At 44.8% G+C, this 19,563-nt stretch overlaps 1 protein-coding gene across 2 annotated transcripts in view; it reads right to left on the reverse strand.

Moving 5' to 3' along the window:
• VPS33A (VPS33A core subunit of CORVET and HOPS complexes) overlaps positions 1-18,419 on the reverse strand; it is a 36,634-nt gene extending 18,215 nt beyond the window's left edge. Inside the window, exons 1-6 of one of the 2 annotated variants that reach the window (XM_054441837.2) lie at positions 18,210-18,419; positions 16,011-16,076; positions 15,449-15,576; positions 13,160-13,346; positions 2,925-3,041; positions 1,815-1,989 (exon numbers count right to left, since the gene is read on the reverse strand). In XM_054441837.2, coding sequence (XP_054297812.1) covers positions 1,815-1,989; positions 2,925-3,041; positions 13,160-13,346; positions 15,449-15,576; positions 16,011-16,076; positions 18,210-18,311 — 775 coding nt within the window. In that variant the 5' untranslated portion in view covers positions 18,312-18,419. Of the gene's footprint in view, positions 1-1,814; positions 1,990-2,924; positions 3,042-13,159; positions 13,347-15,448; positions 15,577-16,010; positions 16,077-17,979; positions 18,064-18,209 lie in introns of those variants that run through there. The other variant, XM_054441838.2, reaches the window with a different exon arrangement.
• Positions 18,420-19,563: the final 1,144 nt, after the last annotated feature.

Below are 19,563 nucleotides of genomic sequence, written 5' to 3' on the forward strand. Positions count from 1 at the left end.
CAAATCCAGCTATGTGTGTGTGTGTGTGTATGTGTGTATTTTTAGTAGTGATGGGGTTTCACCACGTTGGTCAGGCTGGTCTCAAACTTCTGATCTCATGTGATCTGCCTGCCTTGGCCTCCCAAAGTGCTGGGGTTACAGGAGTGAGCCAACGCGCTCGGCCTCATCTTTCTTACACAACCCTCTCCTCAGGCCTTCCCTTGGCTCCCTGTGACTTCATTCAGGATGGCAATAGAGGCCGGGGACTATGCAGACAACGGAAGAAGGCCAGGCTGAGACAGGTGTAGGGGTCTGTGGTGAGGCAGGGAGCTCTAGAGACACTGGGTCCTGGCCACCAGTGGGAGCGTGGCCTCTTGCCAGTGCTTCCAATATTTTTCGTCATGGCACAATTCAGGATTATTACTTAAAATGTATCACATTTTAAAGCTGACAGAAATAAATATCATGTGGGCTAAAACCAGCCAAACCAAACATGCTTGTGATCTACCTAGTTGCCCACCAAGGCCAAGCTCTAACCACCCATCCACATCTTCCACAGAGTGGCCTCGACCTTCTGTACCAGCCGTTTTTCTAAAATATTTCTCCAGGCATGCACTCCACTCAACCACGCTGCTTGGCTCGTCATGACTCTGTGTATGATGCCGACTGCCCCTGCCCCAAGATCTCCGTCTAAACTCTCCGCATCTTTCCAAACCCAGCACAAACGCCACTGCTTCCGCCACCTTCCTCAACTACTGCCGGCTGCAAGGATGTGTGCATTGCAAATGCCAGTGCCCTCTGTGGGAGACCCTTGGCCTCTGCTCACAGGGGACAAGGACAAGCCTGGGCACCAAACTTCCGGCCAACTCTTGTGTCACCAACAACTGCAGTTTGCTCAGATGTCACTGAATCCTAGTGTCTGAAAGTCAGAGGTCAGTATTTTTGTTTCAAGAGTGCTCTGATTTCTATGTAAAGGAAGCAGCTTTCTAAAAACTGACCCTTTGGAGGCATGGTCTGATTATTCTGCCTCCAGTTATTTCTGGTTTTTATGGTAATCTTAGTTATTTTTTATAAATATATTATAAATATAGTTTGGAACACACATACATACACAGACACATAGATAACAACTTCTAATTGAAATAGGCATGGCTATGCAGTTTTTCATGTCCCACGTTTATTATTTTGATGGTTCCGTAATATTTTGTTTTTTTTGAGATAGAGTCTCCCTCTGTCGCCAGGCTGGAGTGCAGTGGCGCTATCTTAGCTCACTGCAACCTCCTCCTGCCGGGTTCAAGCAATTCCTCCATCTCAGCCTCCCAAGTAGCTGGGGCTACAGACATGTGCCACCACACTCAGCTAATTTTATGTAGTAGAGACGGGGGTCTCACCATGTTTGCCAGACTGGTCTTGAACACCTAACCTTAAGTGATCTGCCCGCCTTGGCTTCCCAAAGTGCTGGGATTACAAGTGTTAGCCACCATGCCCAGGTGGTTCCATATTTTATAATGTACTCAACCACTGAGATTGTTCGGAAAATTCTGGTAAGAAAATGGAAATCGAAATTCTTATGCAAACCTCACTGATCCCCTTTTTTGGAATGATTCCTCAAGGCACATTCTTAGGCTTTGGGTTTTCTTTGGCCAAGGGTTAGAAAAGTTTTGAGTGTTGCTAAATTGCTCACAAAAAGGTCTGTATTAATCTACACTCTGAATCATTAAAATTGGATCTCTGACTTTAAATTATGCTTAAGTGTGCAATATACAAACAGTAGCCTCCACAAAGGATATTCTTCTCATATTACCTATTAGCAAAAACAGATATCACGTACTTACTGTTCTGAATGCCATAAATTTCATCAATGAGTCCTTCATATGTCAGCTGAGTGGCAAGAGGTGTTAATAAATCCACATTCCGATCAAGCAACAAGAGATTATCAAAAACAGGAAATATTGAATTCTGGCTTCCTGTAAACTCTCTCTTCATCCTGATCATCATATTGGCCACTTGCTGGAAACAAAACATTGGATGAAGTGGGGCCCCCCTGGGAACGAGCAGATTTTAAAATTTGTCTAAAACCAGAAAGACAATCAAAAAAGTAAAAAAGGAGAAAAACTGGAAGAGTGCATTGCTTAGAAATAAGCAGCTCTAGAAAAGCACCTTGCTGTTGGCACCCATCCCGACACTTGCACCAAGGCAGCTGCCATTTGCCAATGAGGCATAAAATCAGGTCAGTCTGTTCTTGTGATTCACAGTACTTATGTTCTATGAAGTCACTGCAAACACTAAATTAGCGAAGATGGAACCACTGACCCTGGGAGAAATGCAGACTTAGGTTCCTGGGAGCCTCTGGTCTCAACGTTTCTATCAATTGATCAATACGTAACCCAGTTTTATATGTGTTTCTGCTTAAAGATGCCTGACTTAACATAATTGTTGATCACTCACACTGAACTGACAGCCGGCAGCTCTGTGACTCGTGCCTGAATGAAGCATCTCTGACACACGTAATGTCTCCGCCAGGCACACCACAGCCTTCTTGTGCACAAGACACCAGACTGCACCTCAGTCCTACATTTGCAGGCCATTTTAAACAGTGAAATCACCAAAAAAAGTACAGACGTGTGGAAAATATGACAGTGTGACTGTGAAGAGTACACTTGTTTGCAGTCTGAGAGCTGAAATGGGAAGGTGGAGTGTCACCTGCCTCAGTTGGGAACATGCGCAGTGGTTACTCAAACTGTCACCACTGTGCATGCCATAAAAGCACCATGAGTACTGACTTGGAGGGCAGAAGTGCATTTTAATCAGTAGGCAAATTCATGAGTACAGTATTCGTAAATAATTAAGATCAACTGAATTTGTTTGTAAAGAGCTTCCCGTTCCTCCTCCCTTTTGGGGTGTGAAGGGCCCTCCTTTACCACCAGAAAGCAGCCGGTTCTCACCCGAGCGCATTCTCCTTTCCCAAAGATCTGGGGGATCGTTCCGTACAGAGCTTGCAGGGTCATCAGCCCCTTGGCTGCGTGGTACAGGCTCGTCTGGTCGCCCTCCAGGTAGCACTCCTGTGAGGGAAAAGGCCAATTACTGCCAAGCCATGGGGGCCTCCCAGGGGCCCATCTCTGTTCCTGGGGTTGGGGTGCAGCAACAGACAATAAAATCATTTCCAGTTATTTCACACTGTGCCAGGAAAATTGGGGACTCAAGTACATTTTCCAAAACTGCTGCCTGTCAGATCAGGCCGTGAGGCTGGCAGCCCCAGGGTGGGTGCAGCTGTGGAAGCACCTCTCCTGGGCAGAGCCGGGGCTTCTGGGAGAAAACTGTTCACCCAGCATGCCAGCTCTTCTGAATCAGCTCTTAAATAAAAGGCGGAAGAATACAGACTTACACTGAATGAGTGTATGGGTTCCCATTCACTGGTGAGAGTAAACTCTGGCAGGACATGCTGGCAGAGAGACATGCTAATACCCAGAAATGCAAAAGACCACAGGACAGAATACTTTATTGTTTTTAAAAAGGATGAGGCAGGTTTTCGTGACAACTGACAACCGAAGGCCACAATCCGTTGAGTATGATCTCATTTTATAAAATATATATTTTTTTGCATTGAAAAAAGGACCTCTAACTCAGCAAACTATCACAAGGACAAAAAAACAAACACCGTAAGTTCTCACTCATAGGTGGGAATTGAACAATGAGAACACTTGGACACAGGAAGGGGAATATCACACACCAGGGCCTGTCGTGGGGTGGGGGAAGGCGGAGGGATAGCATTAGGAGATACACCTAATGTAAATGATGAGTTAATGGGTGCAGCACACCAACATGGCACATGTATACATATGTAACAAACCTGCATGTTGTGCACATGTACCCTAGAACTTAAAGTATAAAAACAAAAAAAAGAAAAAAGGACCTCCAAAATACACACAAAACCACCTGGGAAGGCTAGGTGCAGTGGCTCATGGCTGTAATCACAGCACTTTGGGAGGCCGAGACAGGAGGATCGCTTGGGCTCCAGAGTTTGAGATCAGCCTGGGCAACACAGTGAGACTCTGTATCTATAAAAAATTAAATAATTAGCCAGGGATAGTGGCATGCATCTGTATCTGAGCTACTCAGGAAGGTAAGGCAGGAGGATCACCGGAGCCCAGTGGTTTGAGGCTGCAATGAGCTATGATTGCACCACCACACTCCCCTCTGGGCAACAGAGCGAGACCCCATCTCTTTTTTTATTTTTATTTTTATTTTTTGGGATGGAGTCTTGCTCTGTTGCCCAGGCTGGAGTGCAGTGGCGCCATCTCAGCTCACTGCAAGCTCCACCTACCAGGTTCACGCCATTCTCCTGCCTCAGCCTCCCAAGTAGCTGGGACTACAGGCGCCCACCACCACGCCCAGCTAATTTTTTTGTATTTTTTAGTAGAGACGGGGTTTCACCATGTTAGCCCGGATGGTCTCAATCTCCTGACCTTGTGATCCGCCCACCTTGGCCTCCCAAAGTGCTGGGATTATAGGTGTGAGCCACCACGCCCGGCCGACCCCATCTCTTTAAAAAAAAAAAAAAGAGAGAGAGAGAAAAAACCACCTGCGAGGTGAGAGGAGGGAAGCAGTCACTTTTGATACAGGTGGATCAAAACACAGGTTCTAGACTCAGGTTTCCTTGTTCTGAACCCAACTGTGTCACTTACTAGCTGTGCCCTGGGCCAGTTACAGAATCTCTTTGTGCCTCAATTTATTCATATGTAGAGGGGAGTATAGTCCACATAGGGCAAGGATTAAATGAGAAAAATACATGTAAAGCATTTAATCCCAGTACCTGAAACATACAGCAAATGCTCAATAGCAGTTAGCTTTTATTTGGAATTATTTGGGTTTTTTACAACCATTATCCACTCATAAGTCAATATGGTTCATTTTATCAATTCCCTCCACCCCTACCAACCCAACATGTCCCTGCTGTCCACAGCCAGAAATGAGGGGGCCCTGAGGGTCCAGGGCCTGAGAAAGATAGAGCGGGGGTCACTTGTCAGGCCCTCTGCCCCAGGGAGGAGGGATGGCAGACATGGTGGGGAGCATTTGGTTATTATTGAGAATGTCACCAGACTACTCTTTCAAGTGTCGTGTATTTTAACATTTCCCTGAATACGGCAGACCATCGAGAATATGTCAAAAGACACACTTTTTGGCAAAACTACTTAAAACTCCAGATCAGATAAACATTCAAGGGCAAAAGACATTGAGGGCCAGGCGCGGTGGCTCACGCCTGTAATCCCAGCACTTTGGGAGGCCAAGGGGGGCAGATCATGAGGTCGGGAGTTCTAGACCAGCCTGACCAACATGGTGAAACCCCTTCTCTACTAAAAATACAAAAATTAGCCAGGCGTGGTGGCATGTGCCTGTAATCCCAGCTACTCAGGAGACTGAGGCAGGAGAATCACTTGAACTCGGGAGGTGGAGGTTGCAGTGAGCCGAGATTGTGCCACTGCACTCCAGCCTGGGCAACAGAGCAAGACTGTCTCAAAAAAAAAAAAAAAAGACATTAAGGAACTCCCCTCCAAATAGCATTCATATTTTACTTAATTTTTTTAAGTTGTACTACTACAAAGACATCTCTTTTACAATATTTTTTAAAAGATGTAAAAGTTAACAACAGATTTTAATCTTGGTTGTTTTTCTTTTTTTGAGACAGAGTCCTGCTCTGACAGAGTCCTGCTCTATCGCCCAGGCTGGAGTGCAGTGGGGCAACCTCAGCTCACTGCAACCTGCACCTCCCAAGTTCAAGTGATTCTTCTGCCTCAGCCTCCTGAGTAGCTGGGATCATAGGTGCCCACCACCATGCCTGGCTAATTTTTTGTGTTTTTAATAGAGATGGGGTTTCACCATGTTGCCGAGGCTGGTCTCGAACCCCTAACCTCAGGTGATCTGTCTGCCTTGGCCTCCCAAAGTGCCACCACACCCAGCCCAATACCCTTAACATTTAAATGCACATTTTTTTTTAACCCCAAAGTCGCACATACCCACACAACAGAATACCTTGCAGTTTGCATAAAAGAGGCAGATTTTATATATGCTGATTTTTATATACACGCATAAAGGCCACAGTACCTTAAGTAATGTTATTGAGCATTTGACTGGGCAGAACTCTAATTCCCACATTTTACACAGAACAATGACATAGATGATCACAACTGTAACTCAAAACACAGAGAGATCTAGATGTACCTCCTGAAGCCAATCACAGAAATACAATTAACGTCATCTCCATCAAAAATCGGGGTTGACTTTAAAATTAGGCTCTTAAGTCAAAGCTGTTAGCTTTACCATCCAGATAAAGTCCTTTTTTTTTTTCTGCCACTTCCTCTAACTCCCCCAATCCACCCCTCCGCCTTTTTTTCTTTTGAGATAGGTTCTCGCTCTGTTGCCCAGGCTGGAGTACAGTGGTGCGATCTTGGCTCACTGCAACCTCTGCATCCTGGGCTCAAGTGATTCTCCTGCTTCAGTCTGCCAAGTAGCTGGGATTACAGGCATGCACCACCACACCCAGCTAATTTTAATTTTTTTTAATTTTTAGTAGAGATGGGGTTTTGCTGTGTTGCCCAGGCTGGTCTTGAACTCCTGACCATAGGTGATCCGCCCACCTCAGCCTCCCAAAGTGCTGGCAGGTATAAGCCACCATGTCCGGCCAAAATCCTTTCTTTCTAAACAGAATCTTAGGTGAATGTACAAAGCCAAAGGCTTGAAATTCTCAGTAGAAAATAGTTCTGGCCAGGCGCGGTGGCTCACATCTGTAATCCCAGCACTTTGGGAGGCTGAGGCGGTGGATCGCCTGAGGTCAGGAGTTCGAGACCAGCTTGGGCCACGTGATGAAACCCTGTCTCTACCAAAAACACAAAAAATTTGCCAGTGTGGTGGTGGGCGCCTGTAGTCCCAGCTACTCAGGAGGCTGAGGCAGGAGAATCACTTGAACCCAGGAGGTGAAGGCTGCAATGAGATGAGATGGCACCAACGCACTCCAGCCTGGGCAGCAGAGTGAAACTCAGTTTCAAGAAAAAAAAAAAGAAAATAGCTCTGCCCTTTCTTACAAATCATAAGTAAAATAAACAGGTTATTTCTCCTCTGCACAGATTTTGTCACTCCAAGAGAGTTTGGTTCGGCTGCTACCAATTCCCATTAAATACACAAATATGGATTAATTAAAAATGAGTATACCATCACAGGTATGTGATAAAGCACATATAGAAAACGGCTAATCCAGAAGATAAGTGGTGGACAGATGGGTGTTCACTGTACAATTCAATTTTTTGGTATATTGAAATTTTCCTATAAAATGTTAGAGGGAAATCTATATTACCATCAGATGGGATTTAGTGTAAGCAAACCACTAGGGTACAAGGTACAAAAGGGCCAAGAGGGTTGGGTGCGGTGGCCCATGCCTGTAATCCCAGCACTTTGGGAGGCCGAGGCGAGCAGATCATGAGGTCAGGAGTTCGAGACCAGCCTGGCCAACATGGTGAAACCCTGTCTCTACTAAAAATACAAAAAATTAGCCAGGTGCGGTGGCGGGCACGTGTAATTCCAACTACTCGGGAGGCTGAGGCAGGAGAATCGCTTAAACCTGGGAGGCAGAGGTTGCAGTGAGCCGAGATTGAGTCACAGCATTTCAGCCTGAGGAACAAGAGTGAGACTCCGTCTCAAAAAAAAAAAAAAAAAAAAAGCCAAAAAGTCCCCTGGTTATAGGATTAGTCGGTGGTGCCGCTGACTTCTACTGCCCCAGATTAACTTTTTTATTTTTCACTTTTTCTGTGGCCGGGTCTCACACCCAGGCAGGAGTGCACTGGTGTGATCACAGCGCCCTGCAGCCTCAACCTCCTGGGCTCAAGTGATCCTTCTGCCTCAGCCTCCTGAGTAGCTGGAATGACAGGTGCACATCACCATGCTTGGCTAATTTTTTGTAAAGACAGGGACTCATTCTGTTGCCCAGGCTGGTCTTGAACTCCTGGCCTTAAGTGATCCTCCCACCTTGGTCTCCCAAAGTGCTGGGATTATGGGCATGAACCACTGTGCCCGGCCTATTTTATTTTTTTAAATAAGTTTCATTTTTCCCCTTTTTGTGAAAACTGTCAACGAATTAACTCTTTTAACGAGGTGATCTATGTAACAACAAAATGGGGAAAAAATGATTCGAATAATTTTATGTACTATACCAGCGGTTCCCTAAAGTTCTAGTCTCTACCTTCAAAGTATTTTATTGGTAAGAAGAAAAAAAGGCCAGGCACAGTGGCTCACACCTGCAATCCCAGCAGTTTGGGAGGCTGAGGCAGGCAGATTTCTTGAGGTCAGGAGTTTGAGACCAGCCTGGCCAACATGGTGAAACCCCATCTCCACTACAAATACAAAAATTAGCCGGGTGTGGTGGCGTGTTCCTGTAATCCCAGCTACTCGGATGGCTAAGACAGGAGAATTGCTTGAACTGGGGAGGTGGAAGTTGCGGTGAGCTGAGATTATGCCACTGCATCCCAGCCTGGGTGACTGAGTGAGAATCTGTCTCAAAAACAATTAAAAAAAAAAAAAGTTCTAGTCTCCAGAGCAGCAGCAGCAGCACCAGCAGCAGCAGCATCATAAACTCATAAATCAAAGAAACATGGGTAAGTGTGATTATGTTAAAAACATACACATAGCCAAAATTACCAGAAGCAATGTCAAAAGAAATGACAAAGGCAAAAGCAGCCCGCAAAGGGCGCATGTGCAGAGGGGCCTACAAACAGGCTGATTCTCGGCAGTACTGCCTCCAACAGCGTAGAGAGGAAAAAAATGCCCTCCAACAGAAAGCTGATTTAATACATTATGTACATCCAAACAATGGAACTCTATGCAGCTTCAAATGAGAATAAACAAGTATTGCCATACGTGGTAGAAAATGACTCAGAGATATTATTAAGAGAATAACGCAACATACCAAAGTGTATATATCATATGCTACTACTTGTACAAAAGTGGGGAGGGATTATATACTATGAGCTGTAGCTGCATATAATATCCCCCCCACCCCAAATTAAAAGAGAAATAGTGATTGCTTCTGGGATAAGGGGCAGTCTGAGAACTTGGGTAAAAAGTAGCTTCAGGCCAGGCACAGTGGCTCACGCCTGTAATTCCAGCACTTTCAGAGGCCGAGGCAGGTGGATCATCTGAGGTCAGGACATCAAGATCAGTCTGGGCAACATGGTAAAATCCCGTCTCTACTAAAAATACAAAAATTAGGCAGGCGTGGTGGTGGCTGCCTGTAATCCCAGCTACTTGAGAGGCTGAGGCAAGAGAATTGCTTGAACCCAGAAGGCAGAGGTTGCAGTGAGTTGAGACTGTGCCACTGCAGTCCAGCCTGGGCAACAGAGTGAGACTCTGTCTCAAAAAAAAAAAAAGGGCCGGGAGTGGGTGGAAGCTCAGGAGTTTAAGATCAGCCTGGACAACACGGTGAAACCCCATCTCTACTAATATACAAAAAAATTAGCTGGGAGTGGCGGCATGTGCCTGTAATCCTAGTTACTCGGGAGGCTGAGGCAGGAGAATTGCTTGAACCCCGGAGGTGAAGGTTGCAGTGAGCCGAGATTACGCCAATGCACTCCAGCCTGGGTGACAGTGTGAGACTCCATCTCAAAAAAAAAAGATTTTCTTCTTTGTCTGCAGAGTGGAAGATTTATGAAGACTCAAAAAGCACAATCTAAAAGAACAAAAGTGATATATTTACCTGCTTTAGGGTGAAGGACTCACACTTCTGATTTCAAAGCTTACAACAAAGCTACTATAATCAAGACAGTGTAGTACTGACATAAGGACAGACATACAGATGTATAGATCAGTGAAACAGAACTAAAAGACCAAAAACAGACCCTTACATTTGTGGACAATTGATTTTTAACAAGGGTACCAAGACAATTCAATGAGGAAAATACAGTCTTTTCAACAAATAGTGCTGGAACAAATAGATATCCATGTGCAAAAAATGAAATTTGGACCCCCACCTTGCATTACATACAGAATTAACTTAAAATGGGTTGAAGGCCTAAACATAAGATGTAAAGAAATTACAAGCTGGGCGCGGTGGGTCACGCCTGTAATCCCAGCACTTTGGGAGGCTGAGGTGGGAGGATTGCCTGAGTTCAGGAGTTTGAGACCAGCCTGGGCAACATAGTGAGACCTGTCTCTTTAAAAAATAAAAATTATAGAACTCTTAGAAGGAAACATCAGAGTGAATCTTTGTGATCTTGGGGTAGACAATGGCTTCTCAGAGATGATACTGAAAGCACAAGTAACAAGAGAAAAACTGGATAAACGGGACTTCATCAAAATTTAAAACTTTAGTGCATCGAACGACACCAATTTCACCAAGAAAGTGAAAAGAACTCACAGAACAAAAGAAAATACTTGGAAATCATATATCTGATGAGAGACTTGCATTTAGAATCTATTAAGAATTCTTACAATTCTGTACTAAAAATGAGATAACCCAATTTTAAAAATGGGCAAGTGATCTGAACAGACATTTGTTTAGCTGAAGACAAACAAAGGCCAACAGGCACACGAAAAGATGATCAACATCTTTAGTCATTACGGAAATGCAAATAAAAACTACAAGGAAACACCACTTCATACTCAGTACGATGACTAAATTCAAAGAGTAACAGGCCAGGCATGGTGGCTCACGCCTGTAATCCCAGCACTTTGGGAGGCTGAGATAGGTGGATCACCTGAGGTCAAGAGTTCAAGACCAGCCTGACCAACATGGCGAAACCCCATCTCTACTAAAAATACAACAACTAGCCAGGCGTGGTGGTGCATGCTTGTAATCCCACCTACTTAGGAAGCTGAGGCGGGAGAATCGCTTGAGCCTGGGAGGCAGAGGTTGCAGTGTGCCAAGATCGAGATCGTGCCACTGTACTCCAGGCTGGGTGACAAAGTGACAATCCGTCTCAAAAAAAAAAAAAAAAGACAGAATAATAAGTGTGTCCATGTGGATATACAACTGGAACCCTCCCACACTGCTGCTGGGAGTACAAACAGTACAGCTTCAGTGCAAAAGAGTCTGGCAGCTCCTCCAAATGTTAAATGCAGAGTTACCACATGACTCAGCAATTCTACTCCGGGGGGGGGGGTGTGTGTGTGTGTTTATGTATGTATGTATGTATATATGTATTTATTTTTGAGACAGAGTTTCACTCTTGTTGCCCAGGCTGGAGTGCAATGTTCACTGCAACCTCCACCTCCCAGGTTCAAGCGATTCTCCGGCCTCAGCCTCCCAAGTAGCTGGGATTACAGGCATGCGCCACCATGCCCCGCTAATTTTGTATTTTTAGTAGAGACAGGATTTCTCCATGTTGGTCAGCTTGGTCTTGAACTCCCAACCTCAAGTGATCCGCCCACCTCAGCCTCCCAAAGTGCTAGGATCACAGGCCTGAGCCACCACGCCCCAGTCTCTACTCCTAGGTATATCTAAGAGAAATGAAACCATACAACCACATAAAAACTTTTCACAATATTCACAGTATCGTGACAGCCAAAAAGTGGAAACAACCCATCAGGTGTCCATCAACTGATGAATGATAATATCATTACAATGGAATACTATTCAGCAATAAGAAGGAATGAAGGCCTCATGCAGGCTTCAACCTGGATGAACCCTGAAAACATTACACTAAGTGAAGATGCCAGACACAAAGGACCATTTATGTATTATAGGATTTCATTTCTAAAAAATCTCCAGAATAAGTTTAAAACCAGCCTGGACAACATAATAAGATGTTGTCTCTCCAAAAAATAAAAATAGAAAAAAAAGAAATGAAAAAAAAATTAGCCCGGTGTGGTGGCACATGCCTGTAGTTCCAGCTACTCAAAAGGCTGAGGCTAAAAGTTCGTTCAAGCCTAGGAGGTCAAGGCTGCAGTGAGGTATTATCACGTCACTACACTCCAACCTGGGCAAAGGAGTGAGACTCTATCTCAAAAAAAGAAGAAAAAGAAAACTCCAGAATAAGCGAATTCATACAGACTGAACTAGATTAGTGGCTGCCAGAGGCTGAGGGAAGGAAAGATAGGGACAGACTGCTACTGGGCATGGGGATTATTTTCGGAATAGTTAAAATGTGCCATACTTAGATAGTGGAGATAGTTGCACAACTTTGTAAATATACTAAAAACCACTGAATTTTGCACCTTAAGAGAGAATTTCATGGCATTGTGAGTTTTTTTTTTTTTTTTGAGATAGAGTCTCCCTCTGTCGCCCAAGCTGGAGTGCAGTGGCGCAATCTCGGCTTACTGCAACCTCCGCCTCCCGAGTTCAAGTGATTCTCCTGCCTCAGCCTCCTGAGTAGCTGGGACCACAGGGACCCACCACCACACCCGGCTAATTTTTGTATTTCTAGTAGAGACGGGGTTTCCCCATGTTTCCCAGGCTGGTCTCAAACTCCTGATCTCAGGTGATCCACCCGCCTCAGCCTCCTAAAATGCTGGGATTACAGGCATGAGCCACTTAGCTCAGCCAGTATTGTGAGTTATAATAAATAAAGCTATTATTTTAAAATTTAACTACTTTTAATGGGAAGTGTCTACATGATAAAAGACATTATACACAAAGTTAAGCCAGGCGCGGTGGCTCACGCCTGTAATCCCAGCAGTTTGGGAGGCTGAGGCGGGCGGATCATGAAGCGGTTCCTGGCCAACCAACATGGTGAAACCCTGTCCCTACTAAAAATACAAAAATTAGCTGAGCATAGTGGTCCACACCTGTAATCCCAGCTACTCAGGAGGCTGAGGCAGGAGAATCCCTTGAACCCAGGAGGTGGAGGCTGCAGTGAGCTGAGATCACGCCACTGCGCTCCAGCCCGGCCGACAGAGCGAGACTCCGTCTCAAAAAAAAGAAAACAAAACTAAAAAACAAAGTTAAAAGACAAGTCACAGACTGGGAAGATACTTGCAGCTTTTATAACCCATAATGATCAACATCCAGAATATACAAAGAATTACTCAAAAAGAAAAAATGGGCAAAGAAAATGAACAATTTGTTGAACAGAAAATCTTAAACATCAATAAACATATAAAATGGGACTCAGCTTCACAGTAATCAGTACTGCGGTATGTTCACACTCATAAACTGGGCAAAAATTAATGCCTGAAGTTAAGGAAATACCGAACTTACTTTGAACGCACCCTCTGATTCCATGGATAAGAGATCCCCATCGAATGGAATGAGATCTAAGCTGTACTCCTCCCTGTGAATAAAGGATCCCAAGACACCCAGATCCTTCAACCGCTGTTCGCACAACAGGCTACGGCGTGGCACAAACAGAATATGAAAATCTCTTGTTGGGCCTCGTCTATCTTCACTGCAAAGGAAGCAACATTTGTTAGCTTATGAGCTCCTAAGAGTCATGGACCATTTTGCTTTTTTTATCCCCACTGCCTGGCACATAGCAGGCACTAAATAAATGCTGGCTAGATAAATCATATAAATACTGACTCTCAGGCCGGGTGCAGTGGCTCACACCTGTAATCCCAGCACTTTGGGAGGCCAAGGCGGGCGGATCAGTTGAGGTCAGGAGTTCGAGACCAGTCTGGTCAAGATGGCAAAACCCCATCTCTATAAAATATACAAAAATGGCTGGGCGCAGTGGCTCACACCTGTAATCCCAGCACTTTGGGAGGCTGAGGTGGGCGGATCACGAGGTCAGGAGTTGGAGACCAGCCTGGCCAACACAATGAAACCCCGACTCTACTAAAAATACAAAAAATTAGCCGGGTGTGGTGGCAGGCACCTGTAATCTCAGCTACTTGGGAGGCTGAGGCAGGAGAATCGCTTGAACCCGGGAGGCAGAGGCTGCAGTGAACCGAGACCACGCCACTGCATTCTAGCCTGGGCAACACAGCGAGACTCCATCTCAAAATAAATAAATAAATAATAAAATAAAAATATACAAAAATTAGCTGGGCATGGTGGTGTGTGCCTGTAATCTCAGCTACTTGGGAGGCTAAGGCAGGAGAATTGCTTGAACCCTGGAGGCAGAGGTTGCAGTGAGCAGAGATCCCACCACTGCACTCCAGCCTGGGCAACAGAGTGAGACTGTGTCTCAAAAAAATAACCAAAAACTGACTCTCAGACCCGAAATGTTACAGCTGTGCCCACGCTCTCTCTCTTTCTTCCCCCTGACAGGAAAGCATCACTGAGTCCTGGCTAGTACATTTTAGCATTCTCTTAAACCATTTATGGAGCATTGAAGCTCTCAGGTTGATTGAAATAGGATATCTGTGTCTCACTAAAAACAAATGGTTCTTCAACCAAAGCAATGCAACCACAAAGAGTCTTAAATTAAAATGAAAGATCACTCTTGACTCCCACTCCTACTCTCCTTGACAGAAGACTTCCAAAAATAGCCCACATGCTTTTAAGATTTTAGGGGCTGCAACAATCAATTGTACCACAGAGTGCAGACTGGGCTGGGAGCACTTCCTCTATAGACTGGATGCTATATTAAATTTTAATCAGCTCGTTTTTTTATTTTTTTGCTTATGAAATTCAAGTACATGCAGTGTATTTAAAAATAACTGCTGGAGGTTTATTTTTTTAAACTTAGGGTCCTTTTTACTGACACAGGTTTAAGCTTTTGGCTATCTTGAAAGAATGGGTAGATAGGATGATCCTCCTCTCAAACTGCTGAGAATGACTTCCTAAGTTTCTCATCCTCTCTATTTTTAATTTTTGGGGGGTACACAGCAGGCACATGTATTTATGGGGTCCATGAGATGTTTTGACATGAGCATGCAATGTGAAATGAGCACATCATGGACAATGGAGGGGCACATCCTCTCAAGCACTTACTCTCTGAGTTACAAACAATCCAATTACATTCTTTTTTTTTTTTTTTTTGAGACGGAGTCTCCCTCTGTCGCCCAGGCTGGAGTGCAGTGGCACGATCTCAGCTCACTGCAACCTCTACCTCCCGGGTTCAAGAGATTATCATGCCTCAGTCTCCCGAGTAGCTGGGACTACAGGCACAGGCCATCACACCTGGCTAATTTTTGTATTTTTAGTAGAGACGGAGTTTCACTATGTTGGCCAGGCTGGTCTCGAACCCCGACCTCAAGTGATCCACCCGCCTTGGCCTCCTAAAATGGTGGGATTACAAGTGTGAGCCACCATGCCCAGTCTCACTCTTTAAGTTTAAAAATATGTAATTATTATTAACTATAGTCCCCCTGTTGTGCTATCAAATAGTAGGTCTTATTCTTTCTATTTTTTGTTGTACCCATTAACTATCTCCACCTCCCCCCAGCCCCCATCTTCTCTTTTATATTCTTCCATGCCTATCTCAGTTTTCCAAAAGACCACCTTGCACTGGCAAGAGTGAGGGTCTTCCATGAGAAGAAGCTCATAAATTAAAAGCATTATAAGAACCAAACTCTTTTAGATCAAACACAAGCTCTGAGATACCTGAGCACGTTTTCAGCAATTATATCCATCAACTCTAGCCTGGGTCTGACAAAAAAAATAATATTCTTGACATCAGCTGCCGGCAAACGATTTCCTTTAAGTGTGAACATTTTTTCCACTTCATGTTCCTAGGCAAACACATACACAAAAGGTTAACAAAAAGACTGAAATTTACCTATCATTTTCAGACTCAGAAATCATAAATACCCCCAATCAAGTGCACATTAATTTTTTAATATCAAAATTTAGATTCCCTCAAAGCCAAATACATAAAGGACAAAGTTTCAGTATAAAGCCACTGTTACTGCATCAGCATTCAAATGACTCTTAAATGATGATGAACTATCAAAGACACCAGGAAATGGTCACATAATATAATGCTAGAATCAGTATAGAATCACTGGCCAATGGATACAAAATGTTAATCGGGCACTAGTATTAGTGTTTATAAAGACCAAACAGCTTTGCAAACCAATGATTCAGGAAGAAATATAAAATCCTATCGTAACTGCTAAAGTACAGAATTATTAATCCCCTAACAAAACCCAAATAGCTCATTTACCTTCAACAGTGAATACTGTGCAATTAGGCCAAAGGGTCCAGTTAGGTATTCATCCCAAACTATTGCCTGTAAGAGGGGAGAAACATTCTCTTATTATAGTTAATATCAGGAATTTTAACAATACCAATAAAAAATAGCCTATCATAAACAGGAGGAATATTTGCTTCAAATTCTGAGTTAAAAAATGTTCTCCTAGTGTTACAAGATTAAAATAATAATAATAAAAAATAAAGGAGAAAAAATAATTTAAAAATTTTGGGGGTTTTGCTGTTATTTTGTTTCTGAGACGGAGTCTTGCTGTGTTGCCCAGGCTAGAGTGCAGTGGTGTGATATCAGCGTACTGTAACCTCTGCCTCCAGGGTTCAAGTGATTCTCCTGCCTCAGCCTCCTGAGTAGCTGGGATTACAGGCACGCACCACCATGCCTGGCCAATTTTTGTACTTTTTGTAGAGATGAGGTTTCACTATGTTGCCCAGGCTGGTCTCGAACTCCTGACCTAAGGTGATCCACCCGCCTCGTCCTTCCAAAGTGGTGGGATTACAAGCATGAGCCACTGCACGCGGCCGAATAAAAACAAAATTTAATTGCCTCTGACCACATTCATATCCTTAGTCTAAAGAAAAATAGCATCCAGGGCAAGCGATGCTACTGTTGGTCCTGAGAAAGGAGTTAATCACTGTCCTGAACAGAAAGGAGGAATTTTAGTTTGTTGTATATCTGTGTCATGGTATTATTAATTTGAGCCATATGGAAATTGTCAACTATACAAAATTAAAACCTACGATATAGGTATTACAAATCTTATTTTGGCAAAAGAGGATTTTTTTTTTCTTTTTTTTTGAGACGGGGCAGTGGTGGAATCACAGCTCACTGCAGCCTCGATTTCCTGGGCTCAGGTGATCTTCCCGTCTCAGCCTCTGGAGTAACCGGGACTACAGGTGTGTGCCACCACATCACGCTAATTTTTGTTTTAGTAGAGATGAGATTTCACCACGTCACCCAGGCTGGTCTCTAACTCTGGGCTCAAGCGAGCTGCCTGCCGTGGCCTCCCAAAGTACTGGGATTACACTGCACTTCCTCTTCTACCACGCCTGGCCAAAAGAAAAAATTCCTAAAAGCTCAGTAAATTTAAGTAACTTTCCAAGGCCATATAGACCTTGGACTATACAGAGTGAAAGGGAGTGAGAACTCCAACCTAGGACTTTTTGACACCATGAGTCATTGCTCTGGGCCCCTATTTCTACTGCTAAACTCCAGTATCATTTCTTTTTCTTAAATTATTTATTTAAATACTTGTACATTAACATTTAGTGAAAAGAAATAATACAGAGCGAGCCTCTGTACACTTTGCTCAGTTTCCTCCAGGGGTAACATATTACAACCAGGATACTGACATTGATACAATCCATGATGTTATTCAGATTTCAGCATCCTTTGCTGAATTGAAACTGGGCCCCTATGATGTAGCCTGCCTTCTTCTCTCAAAGGCTGCTAGCACCCACTCTACCTCTCGGGGTTCTGTTCTCTACAAGACTGAGGCTCCCCAGTTCGACTTTTCACAGTTGTACTGTCAGTAACTTAGGGTGACTGATAAACCCTAAGAGGATGAAGGAGAGGTGACACTATTTAAAAGAAATCCAATAAAATCTCTGATCTAGTTCCTGACTCCCTTGTGAAAAGGATGCTACTAGAGAAGTTATACTATTTTAGGAGGCCAGGTTAAAAGCCCAAATGATTACATAACATTTGTTATCTCTCATAACACGCGTGAGCAGCTGGTTGCAAGGTGCGGGTGTTTCAAGAGAGCTTCTAAGGTACGATTTGTACTGACACATCTGATCCCTGTAATGAATGGACACTGGACCATCCACATTCTTGGACCGCTCACCGTCCGGTGCCTCGGCAGACAGCGGAGGAGACACCTGACGTAAACCAGCTCATCAGCTGCCGGGCTACCACAGTGGCTTACTCTGCTCTCACAAAACAGTCGCGGTGCCACTCCGGTTCCAGGCTGTACGCCCAGGGCCCCCCACTTCATCGCTGCCGCCTGCACAGGGGTGCAAGTAAAAGGGCCCTGAGGCTCGCCTCCTTGGAAGCCCCGGGGACCTCGTAAACCGCGAACTCAGGCGGTCAGGGAACGGATTAAGCCAGGCCGGACCAGGGGAGGCGAGGGCGGTGTCGCTGCCTCCCGCCCCTCACCTTGCTTCCTGCGCACTTGTCCAGGAACTCGCGCAGCTCACGACGCACCGCCTCGCGCAACACGTTTAGGTTCACTCGTCCGTAGGACAGGTGAGCCGCCATCTTGCCCCACCACCCACTGCCCCACAACGCCAACCGCGTCCGCCGGTTCCAGCGGGAGGCCCACGGACGCAGTCAGGTGACCAAACGTCCACGTGACCGTTGCGGCTGCGCACGCCAACCCGGAAACCGGAATCTGCCAGGTTCGGGTTCTACCTAGTCTGGCGCTAGTGCCCACCTCTTTCTTCTACGCCGGTGGTTGTTCAGATTCTCGCTAAGACCCAGAGCGCGTTTCAGAGCCTGGTCACTCCAGGAGTCGTCGGGCGCTGAAAAGCGATTTTAAAGATCTGGAGTAGACCGGGCGCGGTGGCTTACGCCTGTAATCCCAACACTTTAAGAGGCCGAGGTAGGAGTGATCGCTTCAGGCCGGGAGTTTGAGACCAGCCTGGGCAGACTTCGTCTCAAAAAAAAGACACTGACTCTCTCTTGTCCCTTTTAAAAATCGCTAATTTTTATTTGCAACAAAGGTACTTGCTGTAAGATGATATCTTAAGGCTAAACTTGGATAGGAAAAAAAACATTTTTTTGAGACAGGGTCTCGCCCTGTCGCCCAGGCTGGAGTGCAGTGACGTGATCATAGCTCACTGCAGCCTCCACCTCCCAGGCTCAAGTGATCTTCCCGCCTCAATCGCCGGAGTAGCTGGAACCACAGGTGCGCGCCGCCACCCACTGCTCAAATCTTTTAAATTGTAGCAGTCAGAAGTTTCTTAGCTTTGCACTAATCAAGGCTGTTTTAATTTGTGAGCTAAAGTGTGTCAATATGGTGAGGAGTCGAGGGAATCTTGAGTGGACTTTGTTTGTTTTTTTTTTTGGGGTAATCCCTAACAGACTTTTACAGCGACGTGAGATTTCACACAAATAGTATTGCTTCTGGAATCCAGGTCCCACCACTTGCCTCAGTAAAATTCCATGTTACCTCTGAGTTGTAGTGAGGGTCAATGAGGGTATGAATTTCATCGTGTAGTCCACGTGAAATGGACTGGAACTGAAATTAGCTGGATGCCTGGAACTTAATTGCTCAATAAACTATTAATATTAGTAGGATATATGCGTTTCGATACTTTGGGGTGGAAATGGGCCTTTGAGATCTGGTCAAAGACGGAAATTTCCTTCTTTGAGTGCATAGCTTCCTTTTTTTTTTTTTTTTTTTGAGACGGAGTCTTGCTCTGTTGCCCAGGCTGGAGTGCAGTCGTGTGATCTTGGCTCACTGCAATCTCTGCCTCCTGGGTCAAGCGATTCTTCTGTCTCAGCCTTC

This window comes from Pongo pygmaeus, chromosome 10 (genome assembly GCF_028885625.2).
Source record: "Pongo pygmaeus isolate AG05252 chromosome 10, NHGRI_mPonPyg2-v2.0_pri, whole genome shotgun sequence".
Taxonomy (NCBI): Eukaryota; Metazoa; Chordata; class Mammalia; order Primates; family Hominidae; genus Pongo; species Pongo pygmaeus.